Source organism: Pleurodeles waltl, chromosome 6, assembly GCF_031143425.1.
Source record: "Pleurodeles waltl isolate 20211129_DDA chromosome 6, aPleWal1.hap1.20221129, whole genome shotgun sequence".
NCBI lineage: Eukaryota > Metazoa > Chordata > Amphibia > Caudata > Salamandridae > Pleurodeles > Pleurodeles waltl.
Genome location: NC_090445.1, coordinates 1,709,104,105 through 1,709,129,866, shown reverse-complemented (window position 1 = coordinate 1,709,129,866; position 25,762 = coordinate 1,709,104,105). Strand labels below are relative to the sequence as shown.

At 48.9% G+C, this 25,762-nt stretch overlaps 1 protein-coding gene across 2 annotated transcripts; it reads left to right on the top strand.

Annotated features, from left to right (window-relative positions):
• Positions 1-1,910: 1,910 nt before the first annotated feature.
• On the top strand, positions 1,911-24,712 carry RING1 (ring finger protein 1). Of its 2 annotated transcripts, none has more exons than XM_069241889.1 (7): positions 1,911-2,072; positions 8,442-8,545; positions 8,660-8,820; positions 9,545-9,760; positions 21,418-21,711; positions 22,558-22,732; positions 23,497-24,712. In XM_069241889.1, exons 2-7 carry the CDS (start codon positions 8,465-8,467, stop codon positions 23,596-23,598), a joined length of 1,029 nt encoding a protein of 342 aa, XP_069097990.1. In that variant the 5' UTR covers positions 1,911-2,072; positions 8,442-8,464; the 3' UTR covers positions 23,599-24,712. The 2 variants fall into 2 exon arrangements, with proteins under 2 accessions (XP_069097990.1, XP_069097991.1); XM_069241890.1 differs by having other exon boundaries at positions 8,442-8,542; positions 23,497-23,735.
• Positions 24,713-25,762: the final 1,050 nt, after the last annotated feature.

Genomic DNA, 25,762 nt, shown 5'->3' with positions numbered 1-25,762 from the left:
GTAGTGGAGCAGCAGAGTGTAGCGACTGCAAGAACTTAGGTGCTCTGGCAGACAGCAGGCGTGGGTTTCCTGGCACTGGCACGGCTGAGGGCCTGAAGCGTGTGAACAGAGGTGCACTGATGGAGCTGAGCCCGAGATCCCAGTACCGGAGGATCAGAGTGTACTGACTGCAAGAACTGAGGTGCTCTGGCAGACAGCGTGCATGGGGTTTCTGGCACTAGCACGGCTGAGGGCTTGGAGCGTGTGAATGAAGGTGCACTGATGGAGCTACGTCCGAGGTACCAGTACTGGTGCAGCAGAGTGTACTGACTGCAAGAAATTAAGTGCTCTGGCAGACAGTGTGCGTGGGGTTCTGGCATTGGCACAGTTGAAGATTTGGAGTGTGTGAACTGAGGTGCACTTATGTAGTTGCCAGTGGGATCCCAAGTAAGGTGCAGAAGTGGGCACTGTCTCTAAGGATTGCAGAGCCCTGGTAGTGCCGGGTGCCTAGGCTAAAAGCAATTACAAGTGATCCTCCAGGCAGGCACACTTGGTAAAGAAAATCCAAGCGAAGGAAGGGTGGGAACCAGGCAGCTGAGAGAGGGTGCAGAGAGCCCATAAAGTTCAAATGTGACTAAGATAACATAATTTATAGGCTTGTTTACAGCTAAGCTCAGAGCAAGAATGCTCTGCAAATGAAAAAGGGAAGCTTCCCTGGGTAGGAGCAGGAAACAAAATTAAAAAAAAGTTCCGTACAGACCAGAGAAAGAGGACAAAGCATAATTATACAGTAGTTGGTCCCTGCTCGAAAACAGAGGAAGGAGGGACAAAGAGGCATGACTGACCACTAGGACGCAAAGATTTTTAAATGACACTTAAACTAACAACTGAAATAGCTGGAAGCCCAGTATACAAGAGGTTGTACGCTTATGCTCGACCTAAAAAGAATCTGCAGGGCTGTTCATAGCATTCAGCCTACAGCACTCTCTCTCACTACTCTTCATGCATCTCTACTAAGCAGTTTGTCATAACACGAAAACCGCACCTAGGAGGCCACCACATACAATACTCAAACACTTTGAATGCAAGGTCAAAACAAAGACAACAGTCTCCACATCGGAGTACAAAGTATAAATGCAACAAAACAACACTAGCCCCTCTGCCTTGGGTTGCAGGGATTTAAACAGGTGCTGATGGGTCACCATTGACCCCAGACACAGGGATGAAACTTGGTAAGTAAGATTAGGGGGGGGGTTGTACTTCAGAATTCCAAAGACTCATGCTGGCACATGACATTAAAATACATTATACAAGGCCAGGGCGCACCAGAGAGGCCTAAGGGCATTGGATAAGGAAATTAATGCTCATTGGTCGGAGCACCAAGTGAGGGGAAAGAGAGTAATTTGGACACTTACCAACATTTTTTAAGACTTTCAAACAGAGAAAGGGACAGTGTGTGTATGTCTGTAATAATTCCTGGTGAAATCCCACAGACACCTCACTACACCCGACTGAAAGCCCATGTGTATTTACCAGAACATACATTTATTAGGGTGTGTAACACCCCAAACTACTCCCTGTCCAGGCAGGAGGTGGGGTTTACACTGTTCACCCTCACTGAAGACCTGGCTAAAGCGCTAGCCCAAGAAAGTCCCGCCCCTTCCGGAAAGTGTCCAGAGACAATCTGGCAGCTTCAACGGGTAAATTCTGTGCCGCGACACGTGCAGTCAGCAAACACCGTACCCAATGGCCGACTTTCATCAGTTCGGCGAGCCAATTACAAGCTTCGGTACAGTGGCTGATGCCCAACAGCCAGTGAACAGCGGGGATATCTTTTTCCAGCCATGTGACGAGGACAGCACCAACCAATGAGCGAATGATACGCTTTCCGATCTCGTTTGGCATATGGTTCCTTGTCCGTGATTGGCTGTGAGACTCTGCTACACAAGTTCTGGCCCCGGTTAACGAAAATACGGGGCTGAGCGCCCGTTAACGGGCAGTAACGGACGCGAGCCTCAGTCTCACGGGCCGGGTTGCACGGAGAGGTTGTGGGCAGGGGGTCGAGCGAGGCTGCAGGGTCAGCGGCCCCTGAGGTGAGTGTCGTGAGCTGTGAGCGCTGGCCCGGAGTATTGTGAGGTAGTTATGTAGCGCTTGGTGTTCCCTTGAGGCGCTGGAGCGCCCCCCGGCGAGCACTCCGGGAGGCCCGTGTTAGTACGTAATACAAAGTTTAATTAGTGAAATTCTGGTTTCAGCGTGTGGTCTTCAGGTGAAACATATACCGAGTGCGTAACTCCGGGAATCTGGCGGTGGCCGGGCTCTGGGGGTCCGAGGCGCAGCGAGGCTTGAGGGGCTGGATGTGGCAGTGGGCTCTGAGGGGCGCTGAAAGGCAGTGATGTCTGATGGGTAGTGGGCTGTGAGGGGCACTGAGGGTCAGTGAGATCAGAGAGACTCTGAGGGGCAGTCAAATCTGAGGGGTTCCGGGGTCTGAGGGGCAGTGAGATCTGAGGGGTTCCGGGGTCTGAGGGGCAGTGAGATCTGAGAGACTCTGGGGGTCTGAGGGGCAGTGAGATCTGAGAGACTCTGAGGGGCAGTGAAATCTGAGGGGTTCCGGGGTCTGAGGGGCAGTGAGATCTGAGAGACTCTGTACTCTGAGGTTCAGTGAGATCTGAGGGGTTCCGGGGTCTGAGGATCAGTGAGATCTGAGAGACTCTGAGGGGCAGTGAAATCTGAGAGACTCTGAGGGGCAGTGAGATCTGAGAGACTCTGGGGTCTGAGGGGCAGTGAAATCTGAGAGACTCTGGGGTCTGAGGGTCAGTGAGATGTGAGAGACTCTGGGGTCTGAGGGTCAGTGAAATCTGAGAGATTCTGGGGTCTGAGGGTCAGTGAGATGTGAGAGACTCTGGGGTCTGAGGGTCAGTGAGATGTGAGAGACTCTGGGGTCTGAGGGTCAGTGAAATCTGAGAGATTCTGGGGTCTGAGGGTCAGTGAGATGTGAGAGACTCTGGGGTCTGAGGGTCAGTGAGATGTGAGAGACTCTGGGGTCTGAGGGTCAGTGAGATCTGAGAGACTCTGAGGTCTGAGGGGCAGTGAAATCTGAGAGACTCTGAGGTCTGAGGGGCAGTGAGATCTGAGAGACTCTGGGGTCTGAGGGTCAGTGAAATCTGAGAGACTCTGGTGTCTGAGGGTCAGTGAAATCTGAGAGACTCTGGGGTCTGAGGGTCAGTGAGATGTGAGAGACTCTGAGGTCTGAGGGGCAGTGAAATCTGAGAGACTCTGAGGTCTGAGGGGCAGTGAGATCTGAGAGACTCTGGGGTCTGAGGGTCAGTGAAATCTGAGAGACTCTGGGGTCTGAGGGTCAGTGAAATCTGAGAGACTCTGGGGTCTGAGGGTCAGTGAGATCTGAGAGACTCTGGGGTCTGAGGGTCGGTGAGATCTGAGAGACTCGGGTCTGAGGTTCAGTGAGATCTGAGAGAGACTGAGGTCTGAGGGGCAGTGAAATCTGAGGGGCTCCGGGGTCTAAAGGAGTGCACAGACGGAGGGGACAGTATGATCAAAGGGGCAGGGGCAGATCCTGAGAGGTAGTCGGATCTGATTCTGCTGTTAAGCTTTAGGGGCATTGAGGCCTAAAGGAGCGTGGTACTTGAGAGGGTAGTAGGATCTTAGAGTATAGGGAAGTCCGGTGGGGGCGTAGGAACGGAGGCGCTGTGGGGTCTGAGAGGCTCTGGGGGGTCGTGAGATATGAGGGATTCTGGGGTCTGGGGGTCCGTGAGATCTGAGGGGTTCTGGGGTCTGAGGGGCAGTGGGGTCTAAAGGAGTACATAGACAGAGGAGACAGTATGATCAAAGGGACAGTGAGATCTGAGGGGCTCTGGGGTCTGAGGGTCAGTGAGATCTGAGGGGTTCCGTGGTCTGAGGGTGAGTGAGATCTGAGGGTGAGTGAGATCTGATGGGCTCTAAGGATCAGTGAGATCTGATGGGCTCTAAGGATCAGTGAGATCTGAGGGGCTCTAAGGATCAGTGAGATCTGAGGGGCTCTAAGGATCAGTGAGATCTGAGGGGCTCTAAGGATCAGTGAGATCTGAGGGGCTCTAAGGATCAGTGAGATCTGAGTGGCTCTAAGGATCAGTGAGATCTGAGTGGCTCTAAGGATCAGTGAGATCTGAGTGGCTCTAAGGATCAGTGAGATCTGAGGAGCTCTAAGGATCAGTGAGATCTGATGGGCTCTGGGGTCTGAGGGGGCAGTAAGATCTGATGGGCTCTGGGGTCTGAGGGGCAGTAAGATCTGATGAGCTCTGGGGTCTGAGGGGCAGTAAGATCTGATGAGCTCTGGGGTCTGAGGGGCAGTAAGATATGAGGGGCAGTGAGATCTGAGGGGTTCCGGGGTCGGAGGGTCAGTGAGATCTGAGAGACTCTGCGGTCTGAGGGGCTCTGGGCTCTGAGGGTCAGTGAGATCTGAGAGACTCTGCGGTCTGAAGGTCAGTGAGATCCGAGGGGCTCTGAGGATCAGTGAGATCCGAGGGGCTCTAAGGATCAGTGAGATCTGAGGGGCTCTGGGGTCTGAGGGTCAGTAAGATCTGATGGGCCCCGGGGTCTGAGGGTCAGTAAGATCTGAGGGGCAGTGAGATCCGAGGGGTTCCGGGCTCTGAGGGTCAGTGAGATCTGAGAGACTCTGCGGTCTGATGGACTGTGGTCTGGAGGTCAGTGAGATCTGATGGGCAATGAGATCTGAGGGGTTCCGGGGTCTGATGGGCAGTGAGATCTGAGGGGTTCCGGGGTCTGATGGGCAGTGAAATCTGAGGGGTTCCGGGGTCTGTTGGGCAGTGAAATCTGAGGGGTTCTGGGGTCTGATGGGGGCAGTGAGATCTGAGGGGCAGTTTTATCTGAGGGGCGGTGGGGTCTAAAGGAGTGCACAGCCAGAGGGGACAGTATGATCAAAGAGACAGTGAGGGCTGAAGGAGTTTAGTATCTGAGAGGTAGTCGGGTCTGAACCTTCTGTTAAGCTTTAGGGACATTGAGGTCTAAAGGAGCGTGGTACTTGAAAGGGTAGTAGGATTTTAGAGTATAGGGAAGTCTGGTGGGGGCATAGGAACGGAGGGGCTGTGGGGGTCTGAAGTTTTGTTTTGTGGCTTCAGTAGTCTGTAGGAGTGTAGTGTCAGAGAGGGCAATATCATGTGAGAGTCTGTTGGACGTGGGGGAGTGTGGTGTCTGATGTGCATAACAATCTGAGGGCAGTGAAGTCTGATGGAGTGTGGTATTTGAGAGGGCAGTAAGATGTGAGGGGCTGTGGGGCCTGGAGGAGTGTGGTGCCTGACGTGCAAAAGGTTGTAAAGTCTGAAGGAGCATGGTACTTGAGCGGTCAGTAGGGGGTGTGTGTGTGGGGGGGGGGGCGGCATGTGGTCGGTCTGATGGAGTGTGGTATTTGAGAGGGCAGTAGGATGTGGGCTGTTGTGAGATCTGAAGGTTTTGTCGTATTTGAGGGCGATAGGATGTGAGGGGCTGTGTCGTCTGAAGGAGTGTGGTGTTTTGAGGTGCAGAAGGTTGTGAAGTCTGAAGGAGTGTGGTGTCTGAGGTGCAGAAGGTTGTGGTGTCTGAGGTGCAGAAGGTTGTGAAGTCTGAAGGAGCGTTGTACTTGAGCGGGCAGTAGGATAGGGGGACCCTGAGGTCTGATGGAGTGTGGTATTTGAGAGGGCAGTAGGGTGTGGGCTGTTGTGAGATCTGAAGGCTTGTCGTATTTGAGAGGGTAGTAAGATGTGAGGGGCTGTGAGGCCTGGAGGAGTGTGTGGTGCGTGAGGTGCAGAAGATTGTAAAGTCTGAAGGAGCATGGTACTTGAGCGGGCAGTAGGATAGGGGGACCCTGGGGTCTGAGGGAGTGTGGTATTTGAGAGGGCAGTAGGGTGTGGGGGGCTGTGGTGTTTGAGGTGCAGAAGGTTGTGAAGTCTGAAGAAGCGTTGTACTTGAGCGGGCAGTAGGATAGGGGGACCCTGGGGTCTGAGGGAGTGTGGTATTTGAGAGTGCTGTAAGATGAGAGGAGCTGTGGGGTCTGAAGGAGTGTGGTATTTGAGAGTGCTGTAAGATGAGAGGAGCTGTGGGGTCTGAGGGAGTGTGGTATTTGAGAGTGCTGTAAGATGAGAGGAGCTGTGGGGTCTGAGGGAGTGTGGTATTTGAGAGTGCTGTAAGATGAGAGGAGCTGTGGGGTCTGAGGGAGTGTGGTATTTGAGAGTGCTGTAAGATTAGAGGAGCTGTGGGGTCTGAGGGAGTGTGGTATTTGAGAGTGCTGTAAGATGAGAGTAGGTGTGGGGTCTGAGGGAGTGTGGTATTTGAGAGTGCTGTAAGATGAGAGGAGCTGTGGGGTCTGAAGGAGTGTGGTATTTGAGAGTGCTGTAAGATGAGAGGAGCTGTGGGGTCTGAGGGAGTGTGGTATTTGAGAGTGCTGTAAGATGAGAGGAGCTGTGGGGTCTGAAGGAGTGTGGTATTTGAGAGTGCTGTAAGATGAGAGGAGCTGTGGGGTCTGAAGGAGTGTGGTATTTGAGAGTGCTGTAAGATGAGAGGAGCTGTGGGGTCTGAAGGAGTGTGGTATTTGAGAGTGCTGTAAGATGAGAGGAGCTGTGGGGTCTGAGGGAGTGTGGTATTTGAGAGTGCTGTAAGATGAGAGGAGCTGTGGGGTCTGAGGGAGTGTGGTATTTGAGAGTGCTGTAAGATGAGAGGAGCTGTGGGGTCTGAAGGAGTGTGGTATTTGAGAGTGCTGTAAGATGAGAGGAGCTGTGGGGTCTGAGGGAGTGTGGTATTTGAGAGTGCTGTAAGATGAGAGGAGCTGTGGGGTCTGAGGGAGTGTGGTATTTGAGAGTGCTGTAAGATGAGAGGAGCTGTGGGGTCTGAGGGAGTGTGGTATTTGAGAGTGCTGTAAGATGAGAGGAGCTGTGGGGTCTGAGGGAGTGTGGTATTTGAGAGTGCTGTAAGATGAGAGGAGCTGTGGGGTCTGAGGGAGTGTGGTATTTGAGAGTGCTGTAAGATGAGAGGAGCTGTGGGGTCTGAGGGAGTGTGGTATTTGAGAGTGCTGTAAGATGAGAGGAGCTGTGGGGTCTGAGGGAGTGTGGTATTTGAGAGTGCTGTAAGATGAGAGGAGCTGTGGGGTCTGAGGGAGTGTGGTATTTGAGAGTGCTGTAAGATGAGAGGAGCTGTGGGGTCTGAGGGAGTGTGGTATTTGAGAGTGCTGTAAGATGAGAGGAGCTGTGGGGTCTGAGGGAGTGTGGTATTTGAGAGTGCTGTAAGATGAGAGGAGCTGTGGGGTCTGAGGGAGTGTGGTATTTGAGAGTGCTGTAAGATGAGAGGAGCTGTGGGGTCTGAGGGAGTGTGGTATTTGAGAGTGCTGTAAGATGAGAGGAGCTGTGGGGTCTGAAGGAGTGTGGTATTTGAGAGTGCTGTAAGATGAGAGGAGCTGTGGGGTCTGAGGGAGTGTGGTATTTGAGAGTGCTGTAAGATGAGAGTAGGTGTGGGGGTCTGAGGGAGTGTGGTATTTGAGAGTGCTGTAAGATGAGAGGAGCTGTGGGGTCTGAGGGAGTGTGGTATTTGAGAGTGCTGTAAGATGAGAGGAGCTGTGGGGTCTGAGGGAGTGTGGTATTTGAGAGTGCTGTAAGATGAGAGGAGCTGTGGGGTCTGAAGGAGTGTGGTATTTGAGAGTGCTGTAAGATTAGAGGAGCTGTGGGGTCTGAGGGAGTGTGGTATTTGAGAGTGCTGTAAGATGAGAGGAGCTGTGGGGTCTGAGGGAGTGTGGTATTTGAGAGTGCTGTAAGATGAGAGGAGCTGTGGGGTCTGAAGGAGTGTGGTATTTGAGTGCTGTAAGATGAGAGGAGCTGTGGGGTCTGAGGGAGTGTGGTATTTGAGAGTGCTGTAAGATGAGAGGAGCTGTGGGGTCTGAGGGAGTGTGGTATTTGAGAGTGCTGTAAGATGAGAGGAGCTGTGGGGTCTGAAGGAGTGTGGTATTTGAGAGTGCTGTAAGATGAGAGGAGCTGTGGGGTCTGAGGGAGTGTGGTATTTGAGAGTGCTGTAAGATGAGAGGAGCTGTGGGGTCTGAGGGAGTGTGGTATTTGAGAGTGCTGTAAGATGAGAGGAGCTGTGGGGTCTGAGGGAGTGTGGTATTTGAGAGTGCTGTAAGATGAGAGTAGGTGTGGGGTCTGAGGGAGTGTGGTATTTGAGAGTGCTGTAAGATGAGAGTAGGTGTGGGGTCTGAGGGAGTGTGGTATTTGAGAGTGCTGTAAGATGAGAGGAGCTGTGGGGTCTGAGGGAGTGTGGTATTTGAGAGTTCAGATGGGTGTGGGCTGTTGTGACATCTGAAGGCTTGTCGGATTTGAGAGGGTAGTAAGATGTGAGGGGCTGTGGGGCCTGGAGGAGTGTGGTGTCTGAGGTGCAGAAGGTTGTGAGGACTGTTGCTACATAGTCACTTCTCTTGTGTTTCACCTCCACAGTCTCAATAACCGCCACCTCCATCATGGCCACCCCCGCCACTGCCCAGAGTGCTAGCAAGACCTGGGAGCTGAGCCTCTATGAGTTGCACCGGACACCCCAGGTAGTGTGCAGTGAATAGGGGAGGCAGCCACTGTGCCGCGTGACCCCAGGGTGAGGGAGGGATATGGTGCATGGGGGAGCATGGTTTTGCCTTGAAATAATTGCTTCTTATCTGTAGGAGGCCATCATGGACGGCACCGAGATTGCAGTGTCCCCCCGTAGTCTGCACAGTGAGCTCATGTGTCCGATCTGCTTGGACATGCTGAAGAACACAATGACCACAAAGGAGTGCCTGCATCGCTTCTGCTCCGACTGCATCGTCACCGCCCTGCGGAGTGGGTAAGACACTGCGGGGAAAGGCCAAGGGCTCCTCCTTCCCTGCAAAGTGGGCCCCAGGGGAGGAGATTTACAGGGAAGAGCCCCACATTGGATCCCATAACACTCTGTTTCCGACATCTGAGGTGGGCAAGAGTTGTGTGGCTTGTGCTGGTGTTGGGTTTGACGTGGGCGCCAGGCCTGCTAAGTCCTCGCCCTTGGTAGTTCGTAGGTGCCAGCTAGGGTTGTCCGTGGTAATGATACTGCTAGGTGCTGCTTTCTGCTTCCCACCTTGTATCATCGCTACCCTGAGTGTTCTGTGAGGGCAGAGAGGGCGCCAGGGGGCCACCAGGAAACCTTCCGTGCAGCAGATAAAGGTTACTTTGTGGGGCCTGAAACCAGCCGGGCTCCACTGTTGCTCGTTACTTGTCATTGCTGCTGTACACATCACACAGAATACAGGCGAAGGTGGAGGGCACTCCACACAAAGGGCCTGTTCTGCTGCCCACTGTGCTCTCTTATGTGGTGTATCTTTGCCAATCGATCCTTTGTGCTTTCTTGGGTTGTATTTCCTTCTGTGGTTGGCTTCTCTTGTGGAAAAGTCCATATACCCATGTTCTAAATAAAATATTTTTAAGGTAATTCAGCAACTTGGTCTACCTTACTGTCTGTTGTGTATCGTTCAGGTTGCCACTGACCCCACATTTCCAAGATTTTAATATCTTTCTACCTTTGACCTCTCTCGCAGGAACAAGGAGTGTCCTACGTGTCGAAAGAAACTCGTTTCAAAACGATCCTTGCGGCCAGACCCTAACTTCGACGCACTTATTTCGAAGATTTACCCCAGCCGGGATGAGTACGAGGCCCACCAGGACCGAGTGCTGGCTAAGCTGAGCCGCCTGCACAACCAGCAGGCGCTGAGCACCAGCATAGAGGAGGGGCTGAAGATGCAGGCGCGGCATAGGTGAGGAGGGGGCGAGCACCCCAAGTGGCTCTGGATTTCTGGGCGTTTGCTAATGGGTGGTGTTTGTGGCAATGCTAAAGTTATCACAGAGTCAGGTGGACATCTCGCTGTCGATAATGTAAGTTGTTTCCTTTCACATCCACCCCAGCACTGAAGACTTTGCGTCAGTTAATCGGGGGTCTGATTTTGAAGTGTGTATACTTGCATATGTGACTTTCCTTGGCAGTAGAGGAATCATCCTTGACATATCCATACTGGACACTGAACTGGCCATCAAGGGTCTAGTCAGGAAGGAAGTCTGCTTGCCCTGTGGGCAGTATGGGCAGTCCACAAACGACGTGCCCCAGGTGCTGGCTGACAGCAATCTCACACCCCTGGGGTGGGTCAGTGGTGGTGTCCGTGACACGGACGAGGGTGAATCTGCAAAGTGTTGTCACATACAGTGTGGTTTCCATTAAACAGCTTCTGCAAAAATGTTTTCCAGGAGTAGTTCTTGCCAAATGAAATGGTACTTCAGTAAGCCACTCACCTGCTGGGTTGAGCAGTCGCGGCTTACTCTCGGAGGTGGTATCAGTAACTCGGGGGGCTTACGAGTTTAAGGGCATCCTTGGAATAGGGAATACCACACACTCTCCCACAGTGATTCACCTGGCATTCTGCTGACAAGTGTGCAATCATTACAAATTCAATACAAGTAAAGATAATACATTCAATCTGTTTGCAATAGAACGAGGAACGTTTTTTATTTTTAAAGTGTATTTTCAAAAACCAAAAGGAGAATATCACGTATGGATGTAAAGGGATAAAACAGGGTTTCCTTCAGTATCTTGCTGTTACGCGTGCCTCCTCTTTAACAGTGCAGTGGGCATACATAATTAGGGATGCATTTAAAAGGTGACCTCCAAATAGAAAGGGATTTTGTTTCGTACTGAAGGGATCAACAAATTGTGGTTATGTTGTAGATGCCAGTATCCAGATTTGGATAATGCCAGAAAATAGAGAGGCACCGAGCAGGGACATTAAGAAAAAAAAAACTTGTTAGGGAAAGAATGGAATCAGTTATGGGACTAAAACTGGGCCATAAAGCCTTGTCGTGGAGACCATATCCCAGGCGTCCTCAGGTTATTCGGATGTGCGTATGTATTCCATCATGTGCGGCACGAACAGTTGCAATAAACTCGAGTGGGAACTTTCACGACCTCATCAGTAACATCAAGTTTCATGTTTTAAGTGAGACTTGTAAAGGAAATGATGTCCAGCGTTTCGTTTTACAGTTAGTCCAGCCTCGAACCACTCTCACATTAAGAAGAGATAAACTACACGAAAGCCCAGGGAAAGAGCTAGAGGGCTTCAGTCATTCCTTTCCTGGGAGCCAATGCCTCTAGGCTGTCATGTCTTTATGGCAAGAGCGTGCATCGAAAACCGGTCCAGCATCTTGGCAATGCTAGAGTTGTGCACACCTTTTATAATTCAGCTGAAATAACAGAGAGGATCTCTGCACAAATGAAAACCGAACACAGTCTTACTGAAACTGGTACAGCTGAATCATCTTCGCAGAGGTGCGAAGTAAACCAGCGTTGCCAAAGCCAGTAGGTCTCCCCTTTGTGAACTATGGGCTATGCCCTTGGTTTTTAAGCTTGCTCACAGCATCTGTGATGCTCTGCGGTGTGGCTTTAGGATGTGGCCATCCACTTGATTGTGTGGGCACGCACGCCACTAATGCACGCTCACCACTAATGCACGCGCCTACACAATGATGCAGCACTGTTTTTTGCCTTTTCAGTTACAGTTCAAAGTTGGATCGGTGACCAAGAAGAATATAAAACACACCAGCCGGGGGTGTTTGTATTTAGAGCCAGCATGTGGGAGAGTGGAAGCAACACATGGGGGGGGGGGGGGGGTCATGAAAACAACTTGTCAGGGACACCAAAACAACACATTAGGGGATGCAACCGCACCATGGGAAGGCCTGAAGGGCTTGTAAAAGGGACACAGGTTTGAAGAAAGCACCACGGGGGGCCGGTTAGGGTAAGCAGTGGAGAGGAACACCCGGACAGGAGCAATAGGGAGGGTCACGTAGAAGCTTATGAGAGCTACACAGTGAAGGGAGAGAGATGTCTCGAAAATATACACACTCTTGGAGTGCTTGGCACAAAAGAAAACAGCAGAGATGGCAGCCAGTCAGAGAGGTTTCAAAGAGGCAATGCTCAGTGGGAATAACAAGAAGATTGCTAAACTGGGACACCAATTCGAGGCAGGCAAATGAGTGACAAGGAAAGCCCACCAATGAGAAGCAATGGTGCGCTCCAAGCCCTTATGTGTTCTTGGTAAGCCACATTATGTTTTGCAACAGACTTCACAAGGGCTGTCTAGTAAGCGGAACCTAAAATGGTCTCTGTTAATTCATTATGTAATCTCCCAGTCAACACTAAACTAATCCATTTACGATTAGTTGAACCCGGGGGTTGGACATGGAGCTGCCTGTACTCCTTGGATGATCATTAAACATTTAGGTTTTGTCTTTTTTATATAATTCCTTTTTGTTTAGTTGGCACCTAAACATGCAGGCTTTCTCAGTATTGTTTCACTTTCAGTCTCATTATTTTATTTGCATTGTAGAGAATTTGAGAGCATTAACTGATATTTGGTGTTTGGTAATGAGGTATTCAGCACTGATTTTTAAACTGGTTGCGTACTGGAATCCATGTTTATAAGTTCTTGTCCGTATTAGGCCAAATGCTAGCCATCCAGTGCCATAGTCATCGCATGTATGGTACAGCAACTGGCGTCTGTAAGACACTTGCTGGTATCATGTGCGCGGAAGAGTGGTGAACACATTGTAGGAAGCTGACCTGGTGTGAGGTGGACATCTCTGGTGTTGGCACCTTATACCAGGTCCAGGCAACCCCCTATTAGTGAATTAATACAGTGCCTAGCAAGCCAGGACTCTCTGAAGGTAGCTGAGGATGAGCAGCCAAGACTTAACTAGGAGACATGCAAAGCTCGTGCAATAACACTATAGTCACAGAGCAACTTATCACACATGATATACATATATGTTCGATGGCATGTGTAGCTGCAGCTACACATGCTTTGCACATCCCGCCATCTAGTGTTGGGCTCGGAGTGTTACAAGTTATTTTTCTTTGAAGCAGTCTTTTCGAGTCACGAGATCGAGGGACTCCTCCCCTTTCGGCTCCATTGCGCATGGGCGTTGACTCCATCTTAGATTGTTTTCTTTCCGCCATCGGGTTCGGACGTGTTCCTTTTCGCTCCGCGTTTCGGGTCGGAAAGTTAGTTAAAATCTCAGAAAATTCGACGGTATTGTTTGCGTTCGGTATCGGGTTAGTTACAACAGATCAGCACCGAATTTTGAAGAGCTCCGGTGGCCCTTTGGGGTTTTCGATTCCCCGGCGGGGCCTGGTCGGCCCGACCACGTGCGTCATCAAGGCTAATGGAACGGACCCCATTCCGCTTCTGCCCCGAATGTCACAACAAGTATCCTTATACAGATCAGCATCTGGTCTGTAATTTGTGTTTGTCTCCAGAACACAAAGAGGATACCTGTGAAGCCTGTTGAGCGTTTCGGTCGAGGAAGACGTTAAGAGACCGAAGAGCAAGAAGACTACAAATGGCGTCGGCGCCATTCTCATACCCAAAAAAGACAAAACTCTAAGACCTATATTAGATCTCAGAACATTAAACATCTACATCAAATCAGATCACTTTCACATGGTGACACTGCAAGATGTGATCCCACTGCTCAAACAACAAGATTACATGACAACACTAGACCTTAATGATGCATATTTCCATATACCTATACATCCTTCCCCAGAAAGTACTTAAGGTTTGTATTCCAAGGAGTACATTACCAGTTCAAAGTGTTGCCATTCGGGATAACAACAGCGCCAAGAGTTTTTACAAAATGTCTGGCAGTAGTGGCTGCTCATATCAGAAGGCAGCAAATACATGTGTTCCCGTACCTAGACGATTGGTTAATCAAAACCAATACGCAACAACGGTGTTTACAACACACAAAGTATGTCATAGAAACCCTTCACAAACTAGGTTTCTCACTCAACTACAAGTCACACCTACAACAGTGTCAAATACAACAATACTTAGGAGCAACAATCAACACAACAAAAGGGCTTGCCACTCCAAGTTCACAAAGGGTACAGGCATTTCAAAACGTAATACAAGCCATGCACCCAAAACAAGATACAGGTAAAATTAGTGATGAAACTACTAGGCATGATGTCCTCATGCATAGCCATTGTCCCAAACACAAGATTGCACATGCGGCCCTTACAACAGTGCCTAGCATCACAATGGTCACAGGCACAGGGTCAAATTCAAGATCTAGTGTTGATAGATCGCCAAACATACACCTCGCTTCAATGGTGGAACACTATAAATTTAAACAAAGGGCGGCCTTTTCGAGACCCAGTGCCTCAATACGTAGTAACAACGGATGCCTCCATGATAGGGTGGGGAGCACACCTCAACCAACACAGCATCCAAGGACAATGGGACACCCAGCAGAGACAGTTTCACATAAATCACTTAGAACTACTAGCAGTATTTCTAGCGCTGAAAGCATTTCAACCTATAATAACCCACAAACACATTCTTGTCAAAACGGACAACATGACAACAATGTATTATCTGAACAAACAGGGAGGAACACACTCGACACAGTTGTGTCTCCTGGCACAGAAAATATGGCATTGGGCGATTCACAACCACATTCACCTAATAGCTCAGTTCATACCTGGAATTCAAAACCAGTTAGCAAGCAATCTCTCTCTGGATCATCAACAGATCCACAAATGGGAAATTCATCCCCAAATACTAAAAACATACTTCCAAAAGTGGGGAACACCGCAAATAGACCTATTTGCAACAAAAGAAAACGCAAAATGCCAAAACTTCACATCCAGGTGCCCACAAGCTCACTGTCAGGGCAATGCGTTATGGATGAGTTGGTCAGGGATATTTGCATACGCTTTTCCCCCCTCTCCCAGTCGTTCCATATTTAGTAAACAAATTGAGTCAAAACAAACTCAAACTCATACTAATAGCACCAACTTGGGCAAGACAACCTTGGTACACAACACTACTAGACCTCTCAGTAGTGCCCCATATCAAGCTACCAAACAGACCAGATCTGTTAACTCAACACAAACAACAGATCAGACACCCAAATCCAGCATCGCTGAATCTAGCAATTTGGCTCCTGAAGTCTTATAATTCGGGCACTTATACCTTACACAGGAATGTATGGAGGTCATAAAACAAGCTAGGAAACCAACCACAAGACATTGCTATGCAAATAAGTGGAAAAGATTTGTTTATTACTGCCATAATAATCAAATTCAACCATTACACGCATCTGCTAAAGACATCGTCAGCTACCTACTACATTTACAAAAGTCAGTTAGCTTTTTCATCCATTAAAATACATCTCACCGCAATTTCAGCTTATCTGCAAATTACGCACTCAACTTCATTATTCAGGGTACCAGTCATAAAAGCATTTATGGAGGGTCTGAAAAGAATTATCCCACCAAGAACACCACCAGTTCCTTCGTGAAATCTCAACATTGTCTTGACACGACTTATGGGTCCACCTTTTGAACCCATGCACTCATGTGACATACAGTACTTAACATGGAAAGTAGCTTTTTTAATAGCTATCATATCTCTCAGAAGAGTAAGTGAAATACAAGCATTTACTATACAAGAACACTTTATTCAGATACATAAATATAAAGTAGTTCTACGAACAAATCCAAAATTCTTACCTAAAGTCATATCACTGTTCCACTTAAATCAAACAGTGGAACTCCCAGTATTCTTTCCAGAACCAGATTCGGTAGCAGAGAGAGCATTACATACATTAGACATTAAAAGGGCACTAATGTACTACATAGATAGAACAAAACAAATTCGCAAAACAAAACAATTGTTTGTTGCATTCCAAAAACCTCATACAGGGAGTCCAATATCCAAACAAGGCATTGCCAGATGGATAGTTAAATGTATTCAAACCTGCCATATAAAAACAAAAAGAGAACTGCCTATTACACCAAAGGCACACTCAACTAGAAAGAAAGGTGCTACCATGGCCTTTCTCGGAAACATACCAATGACTGAAATACGTAAGGCAGCCACATGGTCTACTCCTCATACATTTACCAAACATTACTGCGTGGATGTGTTAACAACACAGCAAGCCACAGTAGGACAAGCAATATTATGGACTTTATTTCAAACAACTTCAACTCCTACAGGCTGAACCACCGCTTTGGGGGAGATAACTGCTTACTAGTCTATGCACAGCATGTGTATCTGCAGCTACACATGCCATCGAACGGAAAATGTCACTTACCCAGTGTACATCTCTTCGTGGCATGAGACGCTGCAGATTCACATGCGCCCTCCCACCTCCCCGGGAGCCTGTAGCCGTTTTAAGTTGAGAAAATATTAGAATTGTACATTTGTAACTTTGTAATATATTATTTTTAAACACATTATGTACATACGTATTTACTCCATTGCATGGGCACTATTACTATATACACAACTCCTACCTCACCCTCTACGGGGAAAACAATCTAAGATGGAGTCGACGCCCATGCGCAATGGAGCCGAAAGGGGAGGAGTCCCTCGATCTTGTGACTCGAAAAAGACTTCTTCAAAGAAAAACAACTTGTAACACTCCGAGCCCAACACTAGATGGCGGGATGTGCACAGCATGTGAATCTGCAGCGTCTCATGACACGAACAGATGTACACTGGGTAAGTGACATTTTCCATATATATATATATATATATATATATATATAGATAGATAGATAGATATATAGATATAGATATAATTAGGAATTAGCATAGGAAGCAACAAGAATGGCAAGAAATTGCAAAGAATAGCTAGGGCCCTAGAGGAGGGCCATACCAAATACTAAATAGTCCCCCACTCAAGGATATGGAGTAGTTACAGGGAAGCTGGGAGAACTCAGGATCCAAAGAGGTGAGTACCTTAGTGACCCCCCAGCGACCAGGAGAGCAGAGGTAAGTACCTGGTCTTCCCAGGTACTAACAAGAGGACTTAGAAAATGGATTGTGCAAGAACAGGACCAGACCAGAGGAACCCAAAGGTGGATTCAGATAGAAGAGGACCTGCAAAAGAAGGGGACAGAGTCCAGTCCACTATCCACCCTTCTGTGGATGAAGATCCCGGTCGATGAGGGAAGATCAGCTGTGGAGCCCAGGAGCTGCAGAGAAGTCCTTGGAACTGTGTAGATAATGTCCCACATCAGTTGCCAGGTTGCAGATGGTCAGTGGTGAGGAGAACCACCAACAAGCCTTGGCAAATGCAAGTTTGAAGAAAAAAAAAGAAGCTTTGCAAGGTGAAGAGGACCAGTAAGGTCCAGGGGACTCAACCCTTGGAGGGGGGTCCGGGCTGATCCTCCGCAGTCGGGAGAGCCAGCAGAAGCGGTTGAAGCCCCACAGGCAACCCACTGGCAGCAGGCACAGTGGTTGCAGCGAGATCCAATCAGCATATTTTGAGAGGAGTCCCAAGATGCTGGAGCAGTAGAGGAGAGACTGTCCTTGCAAGGATGAAGTGCTGGAGGCCAGGGCTACTCGGAGCCTGAAGATCCCTTGGAGCAGGAGACCACAAGCCTTGGTTGCTGCAAGAGTTGTGGTGCATAGGGATGCTGTCCTGCCAGGAGATGCAAGGGCTCACAGTCTACCAAAATGGACAGAGGGCAGAGAGGACCAAGGGGACCCATGCCAGACCACCACCTGTGTTGGAGGATCCACACAGTTCCAGAGGAGATCAGATCCACGCAGCCAGATGTCATTGCTGTAGGTGCCTGCAGATGCAGGGGAGTGACTCCTTCACTCCAAGGGAAATTCCTCCTTGCTTTTTGGTGCAGCTGAAGGCTTGCCGATCCCCAGAGAATGCACATCTGGGGAAATGTTGCAGTTGCTGGAAGGAATTGGGGAAACAGTGTTGCGATGCAAGGTCGCCTCAGGAGTTGCAGTCTTGTATGCACTTGAAGTGTCCAATTGCGGTCCCGGTGGCCAGGAAGAGAAGTCCTGGTGGAGCCTTGCATGCCGAGTCTGGGGACCCACCTGCAAGAGAGTCCCTAAAAGGGTGTGTGGTCACTTTGCACTGTGATCACCTATCAGAAGGGGGTCACTGACGTCACCTGGCTGACCTGGCCACTCAGATGCTCCCTGTGGCCTCTGCATATCTTGTTTTCTAGATGGCAGAATCAAGTGGCACCTGAAGGAGCTCTGGGCAGCACCTCTGGGGTGGGGATGGACCTCCCCTTTTCTTTGTCCAATTTCGTGCCAGAGCAGGAACCCGGGGGTCCCCCGGACTGGTGCAAACCGGTTTATGCAAGGAGGGCACCAAATGTGCCCTTCTAAGGTAACTGGTGGCCTGCGGAGGCTACCCCTCCCCAGCCTTGCAACACCTATTTCAAGGGAGAGGGTGTTGTCTCCCTGTCCCACAGGAAATCCTTTTGTTCTGCCTTCCCCTGCCTGAGCTGGCCAAGCAGCAGAAGGGCAGAAACCTGTCTGACGGGTGGCAGCAGCATGGTTTGCCTGTAAAAACCCTCGAAGACTGGTAGGAACAATACTGGGGGGTTCCTCTAAGGAGCCCTCCGAGTGCATGGAACCATGCCACCAATACTGGCATTAGTATTGAGGTATAATGCTGATATGTTTGAGTTTGGAGTTACTATTATGTAGCTGTGGCCTGTACACGGGTAAAATGGCTTCCCCGCACTTACGAAGTCCAGTGTATTGGAACTGGAGTTCATAGGGGCACCTCTGCTCATGCAAGGGTGCCCTCACACGAAAGAGCCTTCACCCTGACCATTGGACTGGAAGGGCCTACCATAGGGGTGACGTACAGTGACCTGGTGTAGTGCCCTGTGGTGAAAGGGTGCATGCACCTTTTCACACAGGCTTCAAAGGCAGGCCTGCAGACACATTTTGTATGGGCTTCGATGGGTGGCACAATACATGCTGCAGCCCATGTGGGAATCCCTGGTGCCCCAATGCTCTGGGTACCGAAGTACCATATACTAGGGACTTATAAGGGGGCACCAGTATGCCAGTTGTGGAGTGTACAAGTCCTTGGCAACCAAATTTAGAGGGAGAGAGCGCAATCACTGGGGTCCTAGTTAGCAGGATCCCAGTGAAAATAGTCTAAGCATACTGATAGCAGGCAAAAAGTGGGGGTAACCATGCCAAAAAGAGGGTACTTTCCTACACAACCTCCCCAAAACGAATGACTATAAGACTAACCTAGTTGAGTATTCAGATATTTCCGCTTAAACAATGGAGAGTCCATCCATCTGCATTGGAGTGGTTACTCCCAGGTTTATTTTCCACTGTATAGTCCATTTCCTTTAGGGATATGGACCCCCTCAGCACTTTGGGATTCTCACCTTTCATTTGCTTAAGCCATAAGAGGGTCGAGTGGTCTGTCTGAACAAGGAAGTGAGTGCCAAACAAGTATGGCCTTAGCTTCTTCAAGGCCCAGACCACAGCAAAGGCCTCCCTCTCTATGGTTGACTAACACTTTTCCCTGGGGGTCAACCTTCTGCCTATAAAAGCTACATGTTGGTCCTGGCCCTCATTATTTAGTTCAGAGAGTACTGCCCCTATCCCTACCTCAGAAGTATCTGGTTGTACAATAAATTGCTTGGAGTAATCAGCACATGGCCTGTTTGAGGTCATCAAAAGCTTTTTGGCAGCTAGCTGCCTATAAAACCTTTTTTCGGCATCCTTTTGGATGTGAGGTCATTTAAGGGGTGCTAGAGTGGAGCCATAGTTCTTCATGAGCTTCCTATAGTACTGTGTTAGGCCTGGGAAGGCCTTGACTTTGGTCTGAGTTGTAGGGGCAGTCCAATCCAGAATTGTCTGGGTTTTGCCCTGGCGTGGTTGGATCTGGCCTCCACCTAGCAGATGGCCCAGATAAACCACCTTTCCCTGCCCTATCTTGGGGCTTTGATGCCTTGATAGTGAGGCCTGCTTTTTGCAGAACCGCCAATACATTCCCAAAGTGGATCAGGTGATCCTCCCAGGTATAGCCAAAGACAGCTGTCATCAAGATAAGCTGCACTGGAGCTTTCCAGGTCTTGAACTTTGTTCACCATTCTCTGGAATGTGGCGGGGGCATTCTTCAGTCCAAAGGGCATCACTGTAAACTGATAGTGCCCACTAGGAGTGGAGAATGCTGTTTTGGGTTTGGCATCCTCTGATAACTTGATCTGCCAATAGCCAGCAGTCCGATCAAAAGATGCTAAGATACTTGTCAGAAGCCAGAGTATCTATTAGCTCATCTGCCCCAAGGATAAGATGAGGATCTGTTTTTGTTACTGTATTGAGGCCTCTGTAATACACACAGAACCTCGTCTCTCTTTTGAAATTTTAAGAGTGGTGTTTTGGTACAAGGACTACAGGACTAGCCCAAGGGCTGTCTGAAGGTTCAATACCTCCCAGGTCAAGCATCTTTTGCACCTCATCTTTGATGCGTTCCCTGACATAATCAGGCTGCCTGTATATTTTACTGTTTACAGACCGGCTGTCACCAGTGTCAATGGTGTGTTCACACCATGTTGTTTGACCAGGAGTCAAAGAGAACATTTCAGAGAACTGACCTAGGAGACAGGCCTGCAGACACATTTTGCAGAGGCTCCCATGGGTGGCATAATACATGCTTCAGCTCGTGGGGGACCCCTGGTGTCCTAGTGTCCTGGGTACCTAAGTACCATATACAAGGGACTTAAAAGGGGGCTTCAGTGGAGGGAATAAACGTCCAAAGTAACCAAATTTAGAGGGAGAGAGCACAATCATTGGGGTCCTGTTAGCATGATTCCCTGTGAAAACAGTCTAAGCACATTTGATAGGCAAAAAGTGGGGGTGATCAGGCCAAAAAGAGGTTCATTTCCTACACACATTAGAACGCTTCCTGCGTATCAAAACCATGTAAAAACCTTAATAGGCACAAGTTGTCATCAGCGTGTGAAAAGTGCAGAATGTAGTGAGCAGTGCCCTCAATGAAAGTTTCACTTGTGAAAGGAGGCACAGGAACTTGTTAATTAACTGCCCCTTGGTAGCCTTCTAAATCACCAATACTCCGCAAGTGTAAATGCCAGAAATATACTGGTTTTGTGTATGTTTTTTGGCAGACTTGTATAAATGCGGATGAGAACTGCTTTCTAGAGGTAGGAAAATCACTGAAGAAACATGATTGATGTCCACAAATAGTTAACATGAAAAGAGGCAGCTGTGTTTCTATTCAGGTAACATGCAACCCTCGTTTCAGTGTTTATCCTTGGCTGGCTTTTAATGCTATAAAACAAACCTTGCAGCGTTGCTACAGGGCGCACCTCACCTGAGCTTGTGGAATGTGGATGTCTGATGCTCCAAATACTTCTGCAGGCCTCATGCCTGTTGCATGAATATTGGTTTATGGACACCTATTTCTTTAGTCTCTGTCATAAATGGATGTCTTAAAAGCCAGAATGACCAGTGAATAAGAATTTCAATGCCCTCCACATGTGTTCTTCTCTCTCTCCTAGTTTCTTCATTAAAAGGTATTCTTCTTCATGGTTGCTTTGCAGGGCACAGCGGGTCAGGAAGCCCCAGCATGAATCTGATAACACCACCTTCAGCGGTGGAGAGGACAACTGTGACAGCAGGTCTCATGTCAGCAACCCGTCTGTGCATAGCACCCATGAGGCCGGCCCCAGCCGCAAGCGCTCCAAAGCTTCTGACGAGTCCTGTCCCGACCCAGACCGCTCGCACGAGGGAGAAGCTAGCCCTGAGCTGCGGAGCCCGGAATCCAGTAGCGAGATCGAGCTGGTCTTCTGCCCCCACCCTGTGCTGGTGGAACAGGATGAATACTCTCAGACCAGGTAACTGAAGGGTCCTGCTTGCTTGTCAGCAGGGTCAGCTATTGAGTGACTTAAGGGGACATGGCATTTCACAAGTACTAAGAGACCACTGCATCGTGGGACCAGGCTGAATCAACATCACAATAGACACAGGGGGAAGAGGGTCGGTTTGATCCACTAACATTCAAGAGACCTTGGGGACCTTCAAGCAGTTTCACTTGCACTTGAGACTATTGGGGGTTAGGTCAATTCACCAACCCTCCAGATATGCTAGGAACAGGTTGATCCACCAACATTCAGAGATCAAGAGATGCAGGTGCATTTACTATTATTTCAGCGTCGCAAGAGTTGACAGATTCTCCAACACTCCAGAGATGGGGGACGGGCTGATCCACCAACAGTCGGAGACTGAGAGAGACATGTTAATTTACTTATATTCCCGAGATGTAGGCTTTGAAGGATTCACCAGTACTGTAGCAGCTAAGGTTGTCGTGGTCTCATCTCCCCATCGCTGTGGCAGTGAGGGGAGTCCTTGTGGGTGGTTCAAGAGTAATGTAACGGTTCAGCTAATCCTTGAGGGTCTGGTTGATGACAAAAGACCAGGGTATCACTGAACTAGCAGTCTGTGCTGGTGTTTTAAAGTCTAAAAGGCTGTGCCCCCACTGGTATGAGTGCCATTAAAAAAAAAAAGAACAATAATTAATGGAAAACTCATTCTCTGCCTTATGTGTGTGACCCATAATATAAGTTGAAAGTTTCTCTCCTTGCTCGACTTTGTGTACTTTGGGTTCTCTCTGGGGAAAGGCGTGTGGAGAGAGTGCAGACTTGTGCTGTGCTCTTAGTTGACAACTGTCTCTTTACCTGTAGATATGTGAAGACCACAGCAAATGCAACGGTGGACCACCTGTCCAAGTACCTGGCGTTGCGCATTGCTTTAGAGGAGCAGCAGCAAAAGGGGGGCGATAGCGACGGCATCAGCCTTGAGGACGTAAGCGAGAAGCAGTACACAATCTACATCACCACGGCAGGGGGACAATTCACGGTACGTACCCTTCTGACCTGCTTGTCACTGCCACAATTGAGCAATTCAAGTTCGGGGGAGGGCACAAAATGTAACCTCAAAACACTATAATGGGGAGCCGTTTAAGAGATGTACCCTTCAGAACTGCATATCACTGCCTCAGTGGCACTTAAATATAGTTCTATCACCAAGGATGGCACAGAATGCCATCCAGATGCCTCTGCTTGTCCAGACTCCTACTTGCACAAATCCCACACATATGGAAAACCAGATCTGGCGGTCGAGCCTTCTCCTGCATCGGTCCCAAAGCATGAAATGAACTGCTGCTACACATAAGAGCTTGCTCCTCACTTCTTGAATTCTGAAAGAAGCTTAAAATGTAGCTTTTCGAGTAGTCCTCTAGGCTATACCTCCTACCCTTTGGGGTGATACTGCGCTCTATAAATCTGTAAAACATAACACATGGTTCTGACAACAGAGGGGAAAGTTAATCCATATCCCCATCTCTCTGCAGGGGTGGGAGGGCAAATGAAAATCACATTGCACACCTATACACCGATCAGGAGAGTCCTTAACGTGACTGTACTTGCCCTCTGTCTCCACACTTATGGTGGTCTGAGGATGAAGAGTTGATGGACCCACATATCCACCAGGAGAACAGATCGCATATGGGATAGGTAGTTTCACGGATCAACAGGTGATTGATCAGAAGTGGGGTCTGACATCTCGCTCTATTGCTGACTTGTTTGTCTTCCTCTTTTCTTCTTGCCTTGGTGTTTCTGAAGACTCTGAATGGTTCGCTGACGCTTGAGCTCGTGAACGAGAAGTACTGGAAGGTGACGAAGCCCTTGGAGCTGTACTACGCTCCCACCAAGGAGCAGAAGTGAACAGCCCTCTGTCTCCAAGCCACACTGTGCCGCTGCCTGCAAGGCTTGGGCAGGGATCCTTGGCTGGAGGGGAGGCTCTGTATGGACTGGGTTTGACTTTTGCAAAGTTTGTAATATAAAAAAAACTTTTGTATATAGCTTCTAGCCATCTAGCCCCTTTACTGGGTGCTGCCCTCCACTGGAGGGAGACTTTTTTCTTTGACACCGTTTGTTACGCTTTTTTGTAATGTACAGTTTTTATTCTGGGGTTTGAGGTGAAGGATTGGAGGGGGCGTTCCTTATTTCTAATATGAAGAAGGAAGTTGGAACTTTAGGAAAAGTGTTATGTCCCTTCTGGCACTCACGGGGAAGTGTCAAAACGCTCTGATGTCACTTCCTGAAGCTCACTGGAAACACGCACAGGCTGTGACATCTTTTCCCGCTGCTAAGAATATTTTGAGGCTGTGATGCCACTTCCTGGCATTTGTGGAAATAGTGGCAGGTAAGACTCCCTTTTAAATGTCTGTAGGCTGTAGTGTCAACTGCTGCTGCTTCTCGGACCTGTGTATAAGCTCACTTCCTGCTGCTCACTGGAACTGTGTGGAGCCTGTGGCTTAGCTTATTGCTGCTCACATGGAGTGTGTCAGTGACTGTCACTCCCACCCCACCCCCAAAGTCAATTGGGTGTCACTTCCTGCAGCTCAAGTACACAGTGTGGAGTTTATGACTTTACTGTGTTACCTGAAATGTGGAGGGGGTATCTTGCTTCTTGTCTCTTAGCAGAACCAGTGTGGAGACTATAGTGTAGCCTACCACCTCTCTAAGGAACACTGTAGAGTCCCCTGCTGCTGGTCAGTTGAAGTATGCTGAGGTTGTCATGCCCCTTCTGCTCTTCACAAGCATGGATGATAAGTTGTCATGGCTGACAATGGGGCAGTGGTCTCCCGCTGTCTGAAAACTGGATAGCAAAGGGTAGGGGGGTAACATTTCTGTTGCAGTCCATCAACAGCCAGTGTACCTAATGTTGGCTTTAACATTCTGAAGCTGTTTGGCACTTTGATGCAATTCATTTTGTTGTTAAGACCTATTTTTCTGCTGCAGAATTGTTTCTTTAAAAAAAAATTATTTAAGATAATCCAATGATCCTGTTTTTTCTAACCATCTCCATCTGCTTGTCTCTGTTTCTACTGCCTGCATCCATTTGCCTCTCCCCTCCCCTTTTCTGAGGACCTGCTGGGAGCTGACCACTCTGTTACCATATTGAATTAAAAAAAAGAAATATAGGTGGGTGGCAGCTCTGTGGTGCACACCATGTCTGTCAGAAGAAGGAATTAGGGCGCTGTCATACCTGATTGCAGCATGTTAATGGAAATAGGTTAGAAAGTCATGCAGCGTCTGCATACCACCCACTTGCAAAAATAGCATTATCTCTGTCTAAGCGCTTTCTTATAAAGTAGCCCCCAATGATTTTTCAGGTACTGGAAAATTCGAACTTACTCTCTTAAGTGGTGCCTAGGATCAGCAAGAAAAAGTTGGTTCGAGGTATGTGTGGCTGTAGCATAATTCCGTCATCTAGCATTGGGCTCGGAAGTGCCTAATTTGTTTTTTTCGAAGAAAGTCTTTCGCGTCATGAGGCAGAGTGACTCTTACCCTTGCTGCTGGTAATGTGCCTGGGCATTGATTCCATTGTTAGATTGTTTTCTTGGGATGTTGGGTTCAGACATGTGCTCCTCTGCTTTGTCTCAGCATTGTTGTTTCCTAGTTTAGGACTAACATAGGTATTGTTTTTGATCTTGGATAGTATTCAATCCTCCTTTGGTCGTGCACCAATGTTGGACTTGTTGGGCAACTGGTCGACCACAGTCCCCTTTGGCCTCCGCCCCTCAGGGCAACACTTCCACCTCAGTAACGTCCGTGCCATGTCTGTTTGGTGATGGAACAGGCGCCCTTTCAGTTCTGCCCTCGCTGCCATGCCAAGGTTCCATACACTGAACAACATCAGGTGTGTAACTTGTGCCTGTCTCTGGGCCATCAGAAAGCCACCTGCAAGGCCTGCAAATCCTCCTGATCCAAGAAGATGCTGTGGAGGCGACGAGCTTGAAGACTCTAGATGACCTGATGCAGTGCTGATGACACACCAGACATCTTAGGACCGGAGCACCTTCAGGAGTAAAGTTACACCCAG